At 45.7% G+C, this 15,830-nt stretch overlaps 1 protein-coding gene and 1 pseudogene across 2 annotated transcripts in view; one reads left to right on the forward strand and one right to left on the reverse strand.

The window, feature by feature from the left end:
• The window catches only part of ANAPC1 (anaphase promoting complex subunit 1), a 72,284-nt gene extending 57,319 nt beyond the window's left edge, over positions 1-14,965 (forward strand). Inside the window, exons 39-48 of one of the 2 annotated variants that reach the window (XM_011377840.2) lie at positions 1,585-1,671; positions 3,475-3,592; positions 4,416-4,493; positions 4,847-4,914; positions 5,918-6,056; positions 7,914-8,000; positions 9,324-9,419; positions 10,190-10,388; positions 13,907-14,041; positions 14,603-14,718. In XM_011377840.2, coding sequence (XP_011376142.1) covers positions 1,585-1,671; positions 3,475-3,592; positions 4,416-4,493; positions 4,847-4,914; positions 5,918-6,056; positions 7,914-8,000; positions 9,324-9,419; positions 10,190-10,388; positions 13,907-14,041; positions 14,603-14,718 — 1,123 coding nt within the window. Of the gene's footprint in view, positions 1-1,584; positions 1,672-3,474; positions 3,593-4,415; positions 4,494-4,846; positions 4,915-5,917; positions 6,057-7,913; positions 8,001-9,323; positions 9,420-10,189; positions 10,389-13,906; positions 14,042-14,602 lie in introns of both variants that reach the window. The other variant, XM_023521936.1, reaches the window with a different exon arrangement.
• LOC111730608 lies at positions 11,240-11,355 on the reverse strand (annotated as a pseudogene).
• Positions 14,966-15,830: the final 865 nt, after the last annotated feature.

Genomic DNA, 15,830 nt, shown 5'->3' on the forward strand with positions numbered 1-15,830 from the left:
CTTGATGTCCTGAGAGGAAACCCAGACCAAGATTTCTTTCTCAAAAGTATGTTTTTCTGTTTCTGGTACCTTGCGTTCCATATCGGTATTGGAATGAATCCCTTTGTGATTTTCACACTAAAGAACCTAATCAGAATCGCACCGAGTCTGTGTGTGGATTTGGGCCTGTGGGGTGTGTCCCTGCGTTCATTAGCTCTCTTGTGAGTGACCTCGGTCCGCTGACATGATTTCTGGACATTGCGTAGGCTCATTTCCCCTTGTCTGTGAAATGGAGCCGTGCAGTGGAACGTGGAACTTGCCTCTCCAGAGCAGAGAGTCAAGACTCAGAAGGGTGGCTGCCCTTTAGCAGGTTTTGTAGACTTGTTCTTTAATTGTTTAGAATTAAGAATGGCTAAAGAAATAGTAAAATTCTTACTTTATGATTTTTGAAATTCTGTTTTCCTTTAGAAACAAGCCCCTCACTATTTCTGTTCTCACTTAGCCCTGTCCTGCCTTGGTCCGCAGTGCATGGTCCCTGCCTCCCTCTTGACTCGGTTTCTCCCATGCTGCTACTGCTTCCCTTTCCTGGCAATTCTGGTCGGGAAGTGGTTATGTGCACCTGTGACAGCGTCTGCATTTCCCAACGTAGTGCTCCCTGATGTTTAATCTCAGAGTTCCCAACGTTGACATCTGGTGTTTGTCTTTGGGTTTGGGTCTTATCAAAATGGAAAAGAGGAAATGGCCTGTTCTGTGCACATGTCAAAATATTTCCTTACAATTTGAAATCTTTTCTTCCCAATTCATTGTGTGTGAAATAAATGCTAAATTTTTGCTTGATAACGTAATTATTAAAAAAAAATAGAAATATATATGGGGGTGTGTATGTATAATAAAATATATATGTACATCGAATAGCTACAGTAGTGGTTTTATGTGATGTCCTTTACCATCTTTATTTAGATTCATCTGCCTGTTTGCCATGCTGAATTTGAGCAGTAGTGAAATAGTTTAAGGAAAATTTCAAAAGATTTTACTTTACTAAGAGTGTATTGCTTTTATATGTTTATCATATTGATAAGAAAAAAACTTGATATTTTGAGAAATAGTTGTTTATATCATTGCAACTTTTTAATAACATCTGCCTTTTTCACTTAGTTCATCATTCTGAGGAAATGCTCATGCTTTACAGAAATGGAAAAGAATTTTTGAGCTACCCAGTAAAAAACTCTGTTTTTTAAGTCACATTCATAATGTTATAAACAGGCATATAGAAAACTGGGAAAGAAGGTGGTGTTCTTTGTACATGACATTTTCAATACCTACAGTCTCTAGGACTGCATTCATGGTCCTCAGTACTACACTATTTTAGGTTAAAGTTTTGATTATTATTAATTTAGGTTTTGTAATTTAATGTTTGTGTTTGACATAGTAGATGATCTTGAGGTGGCTTGTGGGCTAGCTGAAAAGTGTAATGTTCACATCATCGACACACTCGTGTTTTCAAGGCCCTGCCATCAAGCATGCCTTGCCACTATAAGTACCTCGCTGCCTGCCTCAGTTTGGCAGCATTAGTAACCCACCTGTCCCTTCTGAATTTGCTCGCAGGTACTCGTTGAGCACCTCCAACTCCTCCATCGCTGCCCTCCTGTGTGCCCTTTACCCACACTTCCCCGCTCACAGCACTGACAACCGGTGAGTCTCATCGTCTTGTCCTCCACGTGGTTCTTTCTTAGGCTCCTGAGGGGATAATTTGGTTGTTCTTTGTTCCATGGACTCATTTCCAAATTAGCTTTATTTTGTTCTTGAACTTAGTTATCTTTCTGGCTGAATCTTATAAAAAGTGTCTCTCAACACAGTACTAGAGCAGAAGAGAACTTTGGCCATTTCCAATGGTCAGGCATCCACCCGTACGCAGTCAGCAGGTGGCCTAAACCCAGCAGGTGGCCTAAGCCCAGCAGGTGGCCAGCAGGTGGCCAGAAGGTTATCCGTAGGGAATCAGCCGCTGATTCATGGTGTCATTATTTCCAAGAGAGAAATGTGCCTGATTTAGTAGCATTGTCTGTATATGAATTCTTTTTTTCCTTCTTTTACTTGAATGCTGGTAAATTTTGTATAAGTGACATAGGAGGGACAAGAAAAGCAAAATACAGCAAAAAATTGGAGTTGATCTAGAAATACAGTGAGCGGTGCAGTGAGCCACCGGTGCAGTGAGCAGTGCAGCTCACATGTGCAGAGGCAGCCCGACAGCCCAGAAGCTCCACCTGCAGGCACGGAGGGCCACCCGCCCACAGTGCCTGGGTCCTGCAAGTGGAGGATGGGGGTTGGGGGAGCTGCTCACATCCCAGTGACGTCAAGACCAGGGTGCTCCACTGCAGGCACCCCAGCAACCCCAGGGGTGGGCCTTATGTAGTCAGAAGCCATCACTGAACTGCCCTGTGACCCACAGTGGGGGAAGGGTCGCTGTTGCACAGAAGTAGTGTGACCTGGGGTCCAAGCATTAATGATTGGTTATACATAAGAACATTGTTGTTACACCAGCATGGCTCAGATATGTGGTCTTGCTGGTCAGTTTAGGGAGGGAAGCCTTTTGTGTTAAGATCAGCTGTTGAGTAGGGCGTTGTGGAGCCATGCGCAGGTTGCTGGTCATAGTGTCAGTTTAATTCTTAAAGGAGTATGGCAGTACGTACCAAGAACCTTTATATAACAGAAATACCAGGTGTTTTTCTGTTCATGATTGATTTTGTTTCTGATAGATTTGTAGGGGTGGTAGATGTAGGTGGGAAGCGGGAAAGTGTGGCTATAAGCAAAAAAAAAAAAAAAAAAAAAATGAAGTCTTATCCTTTAATGGGATATCTTAAAATGTAAAAAGTTTTTGTGTGTTTAAATTCTAAAATATAAATTTTAAAGTTTAAAAATTTGGAAACGGCACACACACACAAAAAATCTTGTCACGATCTCACCCATTATTTTTTGGTGCACTGTATTCTAGGTGTGTGCGTGCGTGCGTGTGTGTGTGTGTGTGTGTGTGTGTGTGTGTGTGTGTACATTCTTGTAGAAGAGCTTTCTTATCAAGGAAAACTGACAGTTTTTCTTCCCCTTCTCCACCAACCCTTAAAAAAAAGAAATAACTAGAAGTAAATCTCTTAAGAAGCGAAAAGACATGCCCGTGTAGAACAGAAAAGGATATCTGAGAACTGCTTTTGTAAGTGCTCAATTTATTCGTACATGTTTTCATGGTAAGGTAATTTTTACTTCCCTGTAAAACCTTGTAACTGAGAATTCAAGAATTCTTGGGTCAAGGATTAAATGAAGTTCTGTTTTTAAACAGAACTTCCCCGTGATTTCTTAGTTGGATCCCCTCATCTTCCTTCAGGGTTGCTGTCATTGGAAGATAGCACTGTTGTGACTGTGTGGTTCAGCTTGTCAGTCACAGCAGATTGTAGAGTAGTGCTGTTGTCATCTGTTGGTCACCTCCTGTCTGTTTTCTGCTCACAGATATCATCTCCAGGCCCTACGGCACCTGTATGTGCTGGCTGCAGAACCACGGCTGCTGGTGCCTGTGGATGTGGACGCCAACACACCCTGCTATGCCCTCTTGGAGGTCACCTATAAAGTAACTCTCCCCGTTGTGTGTGTGATTCATTCCCTCACCCGTCTTGGCAGGTCAGGGTATTTCTAAAATGTTGTCCTTTAAGAGGTGACAACAGTGAGTTGAACTCTTGTAAAAAGAGAAGACTTCAGAGTCTCCATCTCCACACATCATGCCACTGGCCATGCTCATTTACAGTCTGAGGGCTGAGACTTCGGGGGCCGACTGCTGTCCCTTCATCCTTACAGCTTGGTGGAGGGTCCCTGCTAACTTTACATGGCTGGTGGTAACCTGGGTAGGACTGTTGTGAGTTCATTAGCAGAGTGTTTTAAAGCCCAGGGTCCCGTGTTGTACGAGAGGCCTTTGATTTAGAGGCAAGTAGATAACACATCACATACCCTTCCTTCAGTCAGAAAATGATTAAGTATCTCCTGTGTGTTGCAAGCATGCTAGGCTCTGGGGCATAGGATATGACGTTGTCTTCTTCCTTTGTGTCCACTGGAAAGCCAGGCATGGTGCCTTGAGAATAGAGTGGTGTTTGGAGGCACGTGCGAGAGGCGGGGGTCAGGGAGCGCTCCGTCCAGCTGAGGTTGCCGAGATGTGCCCATTGTGGGCCCCTTCCCAGCAGAGACAGCGTGAAGCCGGCCCGGGCAGGACTGCAGCCCTGAAGCGTCAGGGTGGGGCCCAGGGCCTTCAGGCTTAAGCCTGAGATTTGAGTACCAGAGAGGACCTCTTGCCACCTGTCAGTCTGCCAGCTCAGGGGCGGGGTGAAGTGGGGAGTGGGGGTGTTGCTTCTTGCAGCTCCCTGCTCCACGGTAATTGCAGCTGTTCTCTAACATTTGCGAAGGGCACTCAGTGGTACGAGCAGACCAAAGAAGAGCTGATGGCGCCCACCCTTCTTCCGGAGCTCCACCTCCTAAAGCAGGTATGTGGGATGGGACCTAGGGAGCTCTGTCCGGGGGTGAATTCTAGCAGGGCAGCACTGCATTCAAGACAGTGGAGCAAAGGCCTGCACTTTCTCAGTGTCTGCAGGAGATTGGGGAGCATCCCCCGCAGGAGCTGCCAGGGGGACGCATGGGGTGGGGTGAGGAGGTGCTTTACTGACTGGTCGGGTGGCCTCCGGCATGACTCGTGTGCACCATTGTCTGGAAGCGGCTCATCAGCCTGCCAAGATCTCTTTCCAGCCCAGTGTTCTTCCTATGAGAAGCACAGGTTTCATTTTGTCAGAGCAGCACTTTTTCAACATTGGGTGGGCCCTGTTTTCATCTGTCTCGGCAGATCAGAGTTAAAGGCCCGCGGTACTGGGAGCTGCTCATCGATTTAAGCAAGGGGACGCAGCACTTGAAGTGAGTACGTTGAATTCTCAGCCATATCTGGGAAGTAGGTGAAGTATGCGGGGAGGTGTAAAGTGCAGATTATTGTCGAGAGTGGCCCTTGTCACCATCGGTCTCATCTAGGACAATCCATACAGTACATATTAAACACAATGGTCTGTGTCTTTGAAACAGAGATTGTGTTAGAAAATGAAAATTTTAATTTAGAAATAAAACCCTAAGTATTTGTTTATTAATGAAGAAATTTGAAATTACTTAAGTTGGATGATAATAGAATTGTGTGGAGCAATAATGAATGAATTCGTTTATGAAAATAAGGCTCGTGTGTCTACAATGGGGGTTCTGTGATGGCTGACATTTGTTAGGTCACATCTTCTCTCGCATCTGTTTACCATTCTCTTTTTAGATGATTCTCATAAAATTAAGATTATGGTAGGTTGGTTTTGGGTAGAAACAGTCATATGCAAGTCATTACTTTAATGAATGGAGTGTGTTAATTTTATGCCTGTGGTGGTATGTAAATTGTCTTTATATTTCCAGAAAATTTAACAAGCTTGCAAAAGTTCTCTAGTTTGGTCTCAATTTCCATTTCCCTCAAACTATATAATAGCTGTATTCTGTATTGTTGTCTTTAAATTTGCAGCACCATTTTCTTTCTGCTGCTGCACACTTGTCAGTACACACCTATATCTCTGTGTCCCACGCACAGTGCTTGGAGGTACAGGGGACATGGAGACGTGTCAGAGAAAGTACTGCCTTTGATGCTCATGGTGAGCAGACAGTTACATGTTTTCTCGTTTAACACGTTCTTGTGAATCTTGATGCCAAAGAAAGACAACTTCCTTTTGGCTTTCTTGTAGGGACTGATTTAACTTTAGACACAGTATTTGATCATATGTCTTCATGGAAAATGGTAAAGACTTTGCCTCCTGTGAACATAGTATTGAGAAATATGACGTTTCTAGCCAAGAACCTCCATAATACCTCATATCAATTCATTCTGGTTTTCTTTCAGGTCCATCCTTTCCAAGGATGGCGTTTTATATGTGAAGCTCAGAGCAGGCCAGCTCTCCTACAAGGAGGACCCAATGGGGTGGCAGAGCTTGCTGGCCCAGACTGTCGCTAACCGGAACTCTGAAGCCCGAGCTTTCAAGGTGGTGTGGATTAGTGAGAATGGAAGGACTGCACACCCCACTCGCCCACTCAGAGTATGGGGTTCTGTGGTAGCGTTCACGGCCATCAGCTGGACCTGCTCCCGCTTGTCACTGTGGGTGATACAGGCTGAGTGATGCGGGGTCTGTTTGCTGCGTTAAGTGACAGCCGTGGTAAAAGACAGGCCATCTACCTGGACTCTAAGGCTGGTTCGCCTCTGGTGGCAGAGAGAGTCACAATCTGTCTTAACTCTGTAAAAATATTAGTTTAATAATTTTACTTATTAATCCTCATATCTGTCAAGATTTACTTAATTCAAGGCAAGAGTAGAAAAAGGTTTTTGCAAGGTAGCACTCAGTTCCATTTTTAAACCTTTTGTTGCTTAAATCTCAGTGAGGATGAAGTGAGGGCAGGTCTAGCTTTATCTTACTAGTTGGCTTCGTTCTTCTAGTGCCTGATGCTAGTACGATAGTATCTAGAATGAACAGAATATACGAAGCAATTGCCTTCCCATGGGGCCAGCACATATTTTGCTTTACATTCTAGAACGCCAATGTTTCCAGCGCTAGAAATGTGTTCCATGATGCACCGTTACTGTTTCTGAGTTCGACCCCAGTTTTCAGGAATTCCATGAGCAGCTGTGCTCCTGCTGGAGATGCGCTGGGAAGCTGGGGAAAGTAGTCGCGGCTAAGGGTACTTATGTAGAGCAGAAATGTGGCGGGCGGACCAGCTCAGGCAGCGGGGAGGGCAGTCTGTGTTTTTCCAAGTAAGGACACGGCAGTTTATTTTAATTCAGCTCATCTAATTCATTTTAGGTCAGTTACTTGTGACTGAGCCTTTATGATGGTTCCCAGGGTTTAGATAGATGGGTTTGACATCAGTGACTTTTGTTTGGCAGTATTCCATCAGGTGTTGACTAGATAGTTCTGTAGGACTCTGGGTCAGAGTTTGACTTAAATCAGCACTGTTGCTTCTTACGTAAATTAGAGCCCATCTCAGAAACCCTAATCCAATTTGTAAAGAAAATAGGTAAGTTTAGACTTGAGTTTGAATGGGGAAGTATATAAAAATTAAGACATCCCAATTTTCTGCCTGCTGGGAATTCAGAAGTAAAATATAAACCTTTGGAAAATGGTAGTATATACATATTCCATTTTCAGTCTTGAACTTTGAGTGATATTCTTTTTTTTTTTTTTAAAAAAAAGGTTTTTGCGGTAAAATAAATATAACATAAAATTTAGGGTCTTAACCCTTTTTATGTGCCGTGCACAGGTAAGTGCTGTTAAGAGTGCTCATGTTGTGCAAGCAGCACCACCACTGTTCCCAGGACCCTTTTCACCCTGGACTGCTGAAAATATGTCCCCATTAAGCAACAACTACTGCCTCCCCTGCCACCCCCAACCCCTGGCAGCCTCTGGTCTGCTTTGTGTGTCTGATTTTGATGACCTAGTACCTCGTGTAAGTGGAATCACACAGTGTTTGTCTTTTTGTGAGTGGCTTGTTTGAGCGATATTCTTTTTTCCTTACCTTTTCAGTAACAATCCAGTTTGTTTTTCATTTAGTCAGTGAAGGAGGGGCAAAGCCTTTTGTGGGTGAGTTGTGTAAGGAAGTTGTGTTTATTATTGGCCTTTTGTTAAGTCAGTAGCTCGTGTTCTCTTGTGCAGAAAGCTTCATGTAACTTCTGAGCAGAACACATTGATGAAGCTCTAGCAAATTCGCATAGCCTTGGGTTTTGTGGGATCATTGCGTGAAAAAAGTGAGTTGGATTTCTTAGAACTGCATATGTTACAGTTTGAAGAGTAAAGAAAATAATCTTTGTCATTTTACTTATATTTGTTATTGGTTGGTTTGTTCTGTAGCCTGAAACAATTTCAGCATTCACTTCTGACCCAGCGCTTCTGTCGTTTGCTGAGTATTTCTGCAAACCCACTGTGAACATGGGCCAGGTATGTATGATATGCTTTGCTTGGCTCCAAGACTGGAGCTTGTTATTATGTCTGCCCGTGGACAATGCTAGAAACATACGTACTACCCATCTTTGAGGTCGGCCCTCAGGCATATTGTGTGATTTTTGTTTGGCAAGTATAGATTTTCCATAGCGTAAAACTATTAAATTCAGTAGCTTCCAACTTTGATAGAAGAAACGGCTTAAAATTTCTAAGACACTAGTTTTGATAGGTGAACTTTCTATGTCCCCTTTTGTACCAATTTATGTTTTCAGTGTCTGCTACCCTTTTCTCATTTTTACTTAGTTTTGTTTCCTTTGTATTTTATAACCCTCCTTCCTGTTGGTCATTAAACTGTTGTTTTTGGGGTTTCAGTTGCCTAGCAGATCACTGACTTAATCCATTGTTGCAGATGGTAGAGTTTGGATGTGGGAAGGGTAGCCTGTTGCCTACCAGTACGTATGGCCTTGGGAAGCATTTCCAGCCTCTCCAAGGGGCAGTTTACTCATTTCTAAAAATGAGACTATAGTAGAGCCCACCTTACGTTCTTGTTTCGAGAGTGAAGGAAAATAACTTTTCCCCCTTCTCATTTAATGAATTTTCACTATGTACTGGCAGACCTCAGAGACATTGCAGGTTTGGGTACAGACCATCACGGTAAAGTGAGTCATGGTATTTCTACTGATGGAGGGTCTCGCCTTTGATTTGTAAAAGGCACGACGTTTGTGAAGTGCAATAAAGCAAAGTCTGCCTGTGTTGTCCACTCTGTGCAGTGTTTTACATCATCTCTCATTTAATCCTCACCCTTAGGGCAGTTTCTTTATGGTTACTGTTTAGAGATGTCACTTGCCCAAGGTCAGAGCTAGTAACCACAGAGAGTGCACTCAAGGCCACAGGTCTCTGATGAAGACCTGTGCCCCACTCCCAGCCCCAGCTAGACGTGGCTTTGCTGCCTCCCCCAAGCTTGTTCTTTTCAGTGTTTCTCCTGCAGCTTTGTGGGTGCCAGGTCCCCTTTCTGGATCCTGCCTTTGCCAGCACAACCCAGGGCAAGCCTCTGATCTCCTGTTTACTTATATCACCCCAACTTGATCCAGCTCTCTCCTCTACAGCACGTACTTTCTTAACTGTTCCTTGAGACTTAAATTTGGATGTGTTTCATCGTTTAATGTTGCACGTGCTCTGGTTTATAAAGAGCCAGCTGTTGTGCCCTTTGCTGCCTTTCTGCAGAGCTAAGACTGGGCACTGGTAGCTGCTGTACAACTGGTTCTTGAGTTGACTGGAATACACACTGAAGTGCCACAAACAGCTTCTGATTTTTCACAGAAGCAGGAAATTCTGGATCTCTTCTCTTCAGTGCTCTATGAATGTGTCACCCAGGAGACCCCGGAGATGCTACCTGCGTACGTGGCAATGGATCAGGTATGGCCCAGAGCCTGGCCCAGTTCTGACAAAGGTAGCCTGTGTTTCAGTAACACCCTGAGCTGTGAGGTGAGGTTCCCGAGTGTCCATCTTTTTAGTTTCTCATCTCATTTAGAAATTCAGAAGTGAAGCCCTAGGAAAGATGAACACTCTGTTCATATCAAGAAGCTTAGCATTTAGCACAGCAGGGGTCCTTGGTGGCTGTCTTACTCTCGCCTTGCCTTTCTCCCCGTCTCTCCCCGACTGATGGCAGCAGAGAGCACTCCCTCCTCTGTCCCCCATGTGGCCTCTTGGCACCCTGCAGTGGCCACTCCACAGCCATGCTCTCGGCTGCGCTCTGAACCTGTACCCTGCCACCCACTCGGGCAGCTGTCTAGAGGAGCATCCCCTCTGGCTGCTGCCGCGGTGACTCTGCAGATGGGTCCCAACAGTGGTGTGATCACGGTATTGTTTGGCCTGACCTGACCACGTCCAGGGACCCAGCTGTGGGCCTTTTGGCCTTCTTCTTTCAGAACCTTGGAGCCAGGAGGGAGCTCACATGCCCTTGTCACTTTCACCCAAGAGCTAGCCCAGTAGGGCCTTGTTGGAGGGCTGGGCCATATGTCCATGCTGGGTGAAGGGCCCTGTGGGCGGCCTGCATCCAAGCAGGGTGGGGCCCTCCACCTTTCAGTGGGCTAATGGGCCATTCCCGAAAATACCCCGTGTCCCCTATGAATGGCGGTCAGGGCGGCCTTACTCACATGATGCACGTTGTTTTTCTTCCCCTCAAGGCCGTGCGGAGACTGGGGCGGGGAGAGGTGTCCGAGACAGCAGAGCTTTGGCAGATCAAGTTGGTGCTGGCCTTCTTCAGCTCCAGAAGCCACCAGGAGCGGCTGCAGAGCCCCCCGAAGCGAGGTTTCTTTATGAGCTCAGAGTTCCTCCCAGTGGTCAAGTGTGCAATTGACAACACCTTGGACCAGTGGCTACAAGGTAACGGGGGCGGGCCGCCTCCGCTCTCCCTTGTCCTCAGTGGGAGGCAGGCAGGTGTGCGGGCATGCCGGAGGGCCTCCAGCTCACTGTTGGCACTGCTTGTCCGCTGCAGTTTCTGTAAGATGTTTCACTCTGCTTTGTAAACCACGGTGAGAGTATACGGAGCATTTTCCGTGTCTCTTGATACTTAGTTTCACTTTCTCCAGTGTCAGATCCCATTTTTTTTTCTGGCCTTTATTGTTTCTTAGGGGCACGGCACCTCCCCGAGGCCAGTGACCATCTTCTTCCCTCCTCTGTACCCGAAATGGTATGCGCTCACTGAGCGGATGCTTGTTTTACCAGCTGTCAGTCTGTGAGAACCTTAGGCGGCATGTGATGGTGGTTTCTATCCATGGAAGGGCTGGCTTATGATGGCAGGGGAAATGTGGTCACGCAGAACAGTGCCCAGGTGCGTTTGCCCACCTGAGACAGTGGCAGAAAGCTGTCAGATATGTGCTATGCAGCTGAAACTGGCTTTTAGTAGTCAGCTCCTTGATCTTTTCCTTCTTTTCAGTTCATGCAGATGCTTGCAGTACACATTGGACAGCGGCCTGCTTTGGGTGGGTGCAGACCCTGGTGACAGCTATGGTGACAGTCCGAGATTCTTTATTGTACTAGTAATCAAGAACCTAAGAGTTTGAATAAGTTAAAAACTACCTATAATACTATGAAGTAAATTTGAGGGTTCTACATGGAAACAGCAATTTCAAACTCCTAGTGCGTATTGTGAACAACTGTTGCGTCTGTAATTTTCTCTTAGGATTTGAAAAGTCTTCTAGTTGAAATTTTTAAAAAATTAATTAACTTATTTATGCCTACAGCATCTGGTCTTCCTAGGTGGTCTCCCATCCAAGTACTAACCAGGCTCGACCCTGCTTAGCTTCCGAGATCAGACATCGGGCTTGTTCAGGGTGGCATGGCTGTAGACCATGGGCCATTGCTCCACTGGGGCGTGAACCCAGGACCTTCTGCTTGTAAAGCAGATATGCTAACCGCTACACCGTGGAACCACGTCCTCAAAAAATTTTTTCAAATGCAACTTTTGTTCTCATTTCTGGGAACTAGACAAGTTATTTCATAGTTTTCGGTGTTCCGTTTTCATGGAATTTTGCATGTGGTCATGTCCAGCAGACTTCTGCTGTTGATAGGACACATGCCTGCAAGTCTCTGACTCGCTGATTTCATATGGTGCAGTGATACTGGTGGCAGCTAGAGCCTTCTGTGATGGCTTCCAGGACTGCTTCCTATAGCTCTGCGGGGCCCGTGGTGCTCATGGTGTTGCTTTGAGCCACCACTTCAGCTGCCACCCTCATTGCCAGGAATGTGTGTTTATTGTCTAGAGAAGAACCATCAGTTTTTAAAACTCATAAATCAGTGGTCTCCACTCTCACAGGGACTAGCTGTTCGTTGGCTGTGGCTGGAGAACAGTAACCTCTGTGGGGGTACGGGGCCTACGCTTCAGCGTCGGAAGCATTCTGACGTTGTAGTCTTAAGGTCACAGATGCACACGTGGACTTCCAAACCACAGCTGTTAAACCTGAAAGTGCACTGGATTTTTGTGTGGATGTCTCCTCAGTGAGATTTTCATCTTGAGCCAAGAAAATGGGTTTTAAGTTAAGAACCTAAAGAAGTTTTGTTAACTTTTAAGTATTTTATTATGGAAAATTTAAAGTGTAAGACAGAGCAAACAGAACAGTTTAATAAGCCCCAATACCTGGCTTTAGCAGTTACCAGAGTTCTGCCATCCCTGTATCTGTACCTGCATCCACTGCCACTGTTATTTTCCAAATTGCACCGTTTCACATCTCCACCAGCAGGGGGACGTGGTGTGGTGTTCTCCTTTGTCCTAGATGTCATTTTAGACAGGTTGGTGAGTATGTAGTGGTACCTCATCTAGTTTTAATTTGCATTTCCCTGGCAACTCATGGTGTTAACTGTTTTATTATACTTTTTTGTTATTCATATCTCCTTCTGCAGCATCTGTTTAAGCCTTTACTCATTTTTAAATTGGTTGTCATTTGATTATTGAGTGTAGGACCTTCTACAAATTCTGTCTACAAGTTCTTTGTGAGATGCTTTGCAGATTTTTTCCTCCTACTTTTTGCCTATTCATTTTCTTAAGGGCGATTTCGATGAGCAGAAGTTTAAAATTTTGATGCAGTCTATTGGTTTGTTTTATATTTGTTGCTTTCTGAGTGCTGTCCAAGAAATCTTTCCTACTCCAGGTCATTAAGACTTTTTTTAAAGTTTTCTATTAAAAGCTTTACAGTTTTAGCTTTTATATTTAGATCTATGGTTCATCTCAAATTAATCTTTTATGTGAGGTACGATTTGAAGTTTAGGGTTGTTTTTTTTTTTTTATCCCCCAAATACTGATATCCAGTTGTTCCAGGACCATTTGTGGAAAAGACTTTTCTTTCTAATAGAATTGCTTTGGGGCTTATGTTGACAATCAGAGGCCTGGATCAGTATGAGTCTGTTTTTGGACTCAGTTCTGTACCATTGGTCTGTTTGTCTTGATGCCAGGACTGTAGTGTCTTTACTGCAGGTTCAGCAGAGAGTCTGAAATCTTGTAGTGGAAGGTGGCGTTTTGAGAGGGAAATTGATAGCACTGAGTGCTTACACTGTGAAAGAGGGAAGGTCTCAAGTCTCCAATCCAAGTTCTTTCTTTGGGAATCTAGAAGAAGAGAAGCACAACAAACCCAAAGCAGGAACTCGTGTTAGTGACTGTGACAAACCCTTGCCTCGAGCCCAGCATTTGACCCCGTTGAAGAACAGGGTGGCCTCCAGGAGCTTCACCCGTGGATACGGAGACGTTCTCACCCAGGGCCTCCAACAGACGTGTTGGCTCGCACCTTGTATCCCTGACTTGAATCAGAGCGTGTGCACGTTCCCATCAGTCCCCGTGGCAGAGCGTGTCTCACTAGGTGGCTCAGGCCTGCTTTTTTGAATCAGTCACTGTCAGAGGGACAGGAGCATCTGCTGCCCCAGACCAGGCTGCTTAGAGCGTGGTCCCCGAGGCAGCAGCACCGTCCTGGAGCTTGTTAGAAATGCAGGTTTTCTGGCCCCAAAGGAGAAATTCTGGGGGTGGGCCTGCTCCTGGTTGAAGGTTGAGAACCTCTGACCAGGCTATGTAGGATTCAGTCCTCGGGCTAATGCCAGTCACCTCCATTGTGACACAGCAAAGGGAAGAGTGGTAAAGTGGGTGTTTGGGAGACACCATGGCGTTCGACTATGCTTTAACAGCATTCTCCACAGTCTCCGATTACACATGTGCTTGCGTCCTTCTTTGTACAATCTCTGTCCCCATGACACTGCACTCTGCGGTGACAGGCACTATGGTCTGGTGGCCACCATAGCCCTGGCGCCCAGCATAGTGCCTGCCTGGTACACAGTCAGTGCTCACTGGGTTCCCGAGGAGGGATGTGGGAGAGGAAGACGTTTGGACGCAGGTCTGCAGCCCCCTCCGTCTCTCACAGCCGGGGGTGACGTGTGTGTGCATGCCTACCTCAGCGGACAGCCCCGGGACGAGTCTCAGCTGAGCGCGCTGGCCTGCTTCCTGGTCTACCACTCGGTGCCGGCCCCGCGGCACCTGCCTCCTGTTGGACTGGAAGGTAACCATGGACCCTCCCTTGGCAGAGCCTGCACTGACACTTCTTTTCTCCTGTTATGGTGGGAGGCGTTTCTAGTGAGTCATTTTTTCTAGTGAGGTTTTGGTGGGTGTTTCTTTTTGGAACCTTTTCTGCGGGGGAAAACTCTGAATTTTACACGTGTGTGGACTCTGTTTACATTCAGAAAGGATGGCTTCTTCTCCAGAGTCCAAACACCTGTATGTACTGATAAACTCAGTGTTCACATGACTCTTCTCTCTCAGTTGATTTTTATGAAAGTTAATTTCAGTTGTTTTTTTATTCTGTTTAGTGTGCGTGTGTGTGTGTATGAATAGTTTCCCATTTGGGTTCCTTCTGAAGTACAGAATAGATGAATTTAAATTTTTATATCAAATTGTATTTTACAGTGCATTAGGGAAATTTCCTATTTAAATTCTGTCATTGGGTGATTGTTTTCAGAGGGCAGGATGCCAACTTTAACATGACTGTGTCTGAAGCATCCCTGAAACGGGATTGCAGCCCAGTCTCTAGAGGTGTGACTTCCCCCCACCTGCATTTCTGTAGGGAGCACAAGCTTCGCTGAACTGCTCTTCAAGTTTAAACAGCTGAAAATGCCCGTGCGAGCTTTGCTGAGATTGGCTCCTTTGCTCCTTGGAAACCCACAGCCGATGGTTATGTGATCATGTCTGGTGGGAACCTGCCCTGAAACATGACTTCTGCCCGAACCTGGGACCGAACAACAAAGCTAGAGACATTTGTAAGTTTTATAATATACCCAGGGGGAACGGGCTGCACAGCCCTCAGTGTGCTTCAAAATCTGAGTGTTTTCAATATTGCAGAGACTTGGTTGCTGTCGGCTTGACCTATGATCTATAAGTGAGTTAAAATTTACTTATGTAAATAAAGTTTTCTGCTTTGTTTTCAAAACCCTTGATGACTCTCGTTTGGGGTTTCAGAGACTAGAGCAGTGGGGGCTGGGGTGCAGATTGGTTTTAAAGTCCTTCATCTGTGGTGATTCAGGTAAAGTGACTTTACGCTCAAAAATGCAGTTTTTAAAGAAGTTTTTAAAACTTTACTTTCCGCATCAGCAAAAGGGCTTCTAGCGTTCCCTGAGATGTCCCAGCTGTCCTGTCTAAAGTGAGTCTGTACTTCCTGCACTAGTGCTGTTCACCTCAGCGTGGTCGCTCACCTCACACAGGGGATTTATGCCCCAGAGAAGACTCGCCTGACATGAAGCCACTCTGAGCAGAGACTATGGGGGCCTCCCACTGTAGACGGGGCTTCTGGAAGTGCCCACTTCCACCTAGAATGTCGGCTGTGCACCTGTAACAGGTTTCCGGACTAGATGATGGTGAAAGGTGGCTATGTAAAGGTGCCCCAGCTTGAGGATTCCGATGCAGAAAGAAGACGGCTCCCTGTGCCCTGTGCTTCCTGGATGGCCATGGGGACCGTAAACTGGTAGAAGCTGCAGGATCCATCCAGTGATTTCACATGTTCGTATCTTGAGTTGTGTTTAGCTTTAAATGTAAAAATTAGCACTAGAAACATTTCCATTGAGATTGTGGCAGAAACCCACATGGGCTTTGCCTCCTCAGAGGGGCTGGTGTTTCCCAGGAATGCAGCTGGAGGCCGAGCCTTCTCTCTAGAGCTCGGCGCTCTGCCTGCCCCAGGGATGTGCTCCAGCGTGGCACGCATGGTGAGGTGTGCTGGCCAGGAGGGTGAAACGTGCCACTGTCACACTTGAATAGTTTTTCTTCTCTGAGTAAAAAAGAAAGAAAAAAAAACCCGGTAG

This window comes from Pteropus vampyrus, unplaced genomic scaffold (assembly GCF_000151845.1).
Source record: "Pteropus vampyrus isolate Shadow unplaced genomic scaffold, Pvam_2.0 Scaffold323, whole genome shotgun sequence".
Taxonomy (NCBI): Eukaryota; Metazoa; Chordata; class Mammalia; order Chiroptera; family Pteropodidae; genus Pteropus; species Pteropus vampyrus.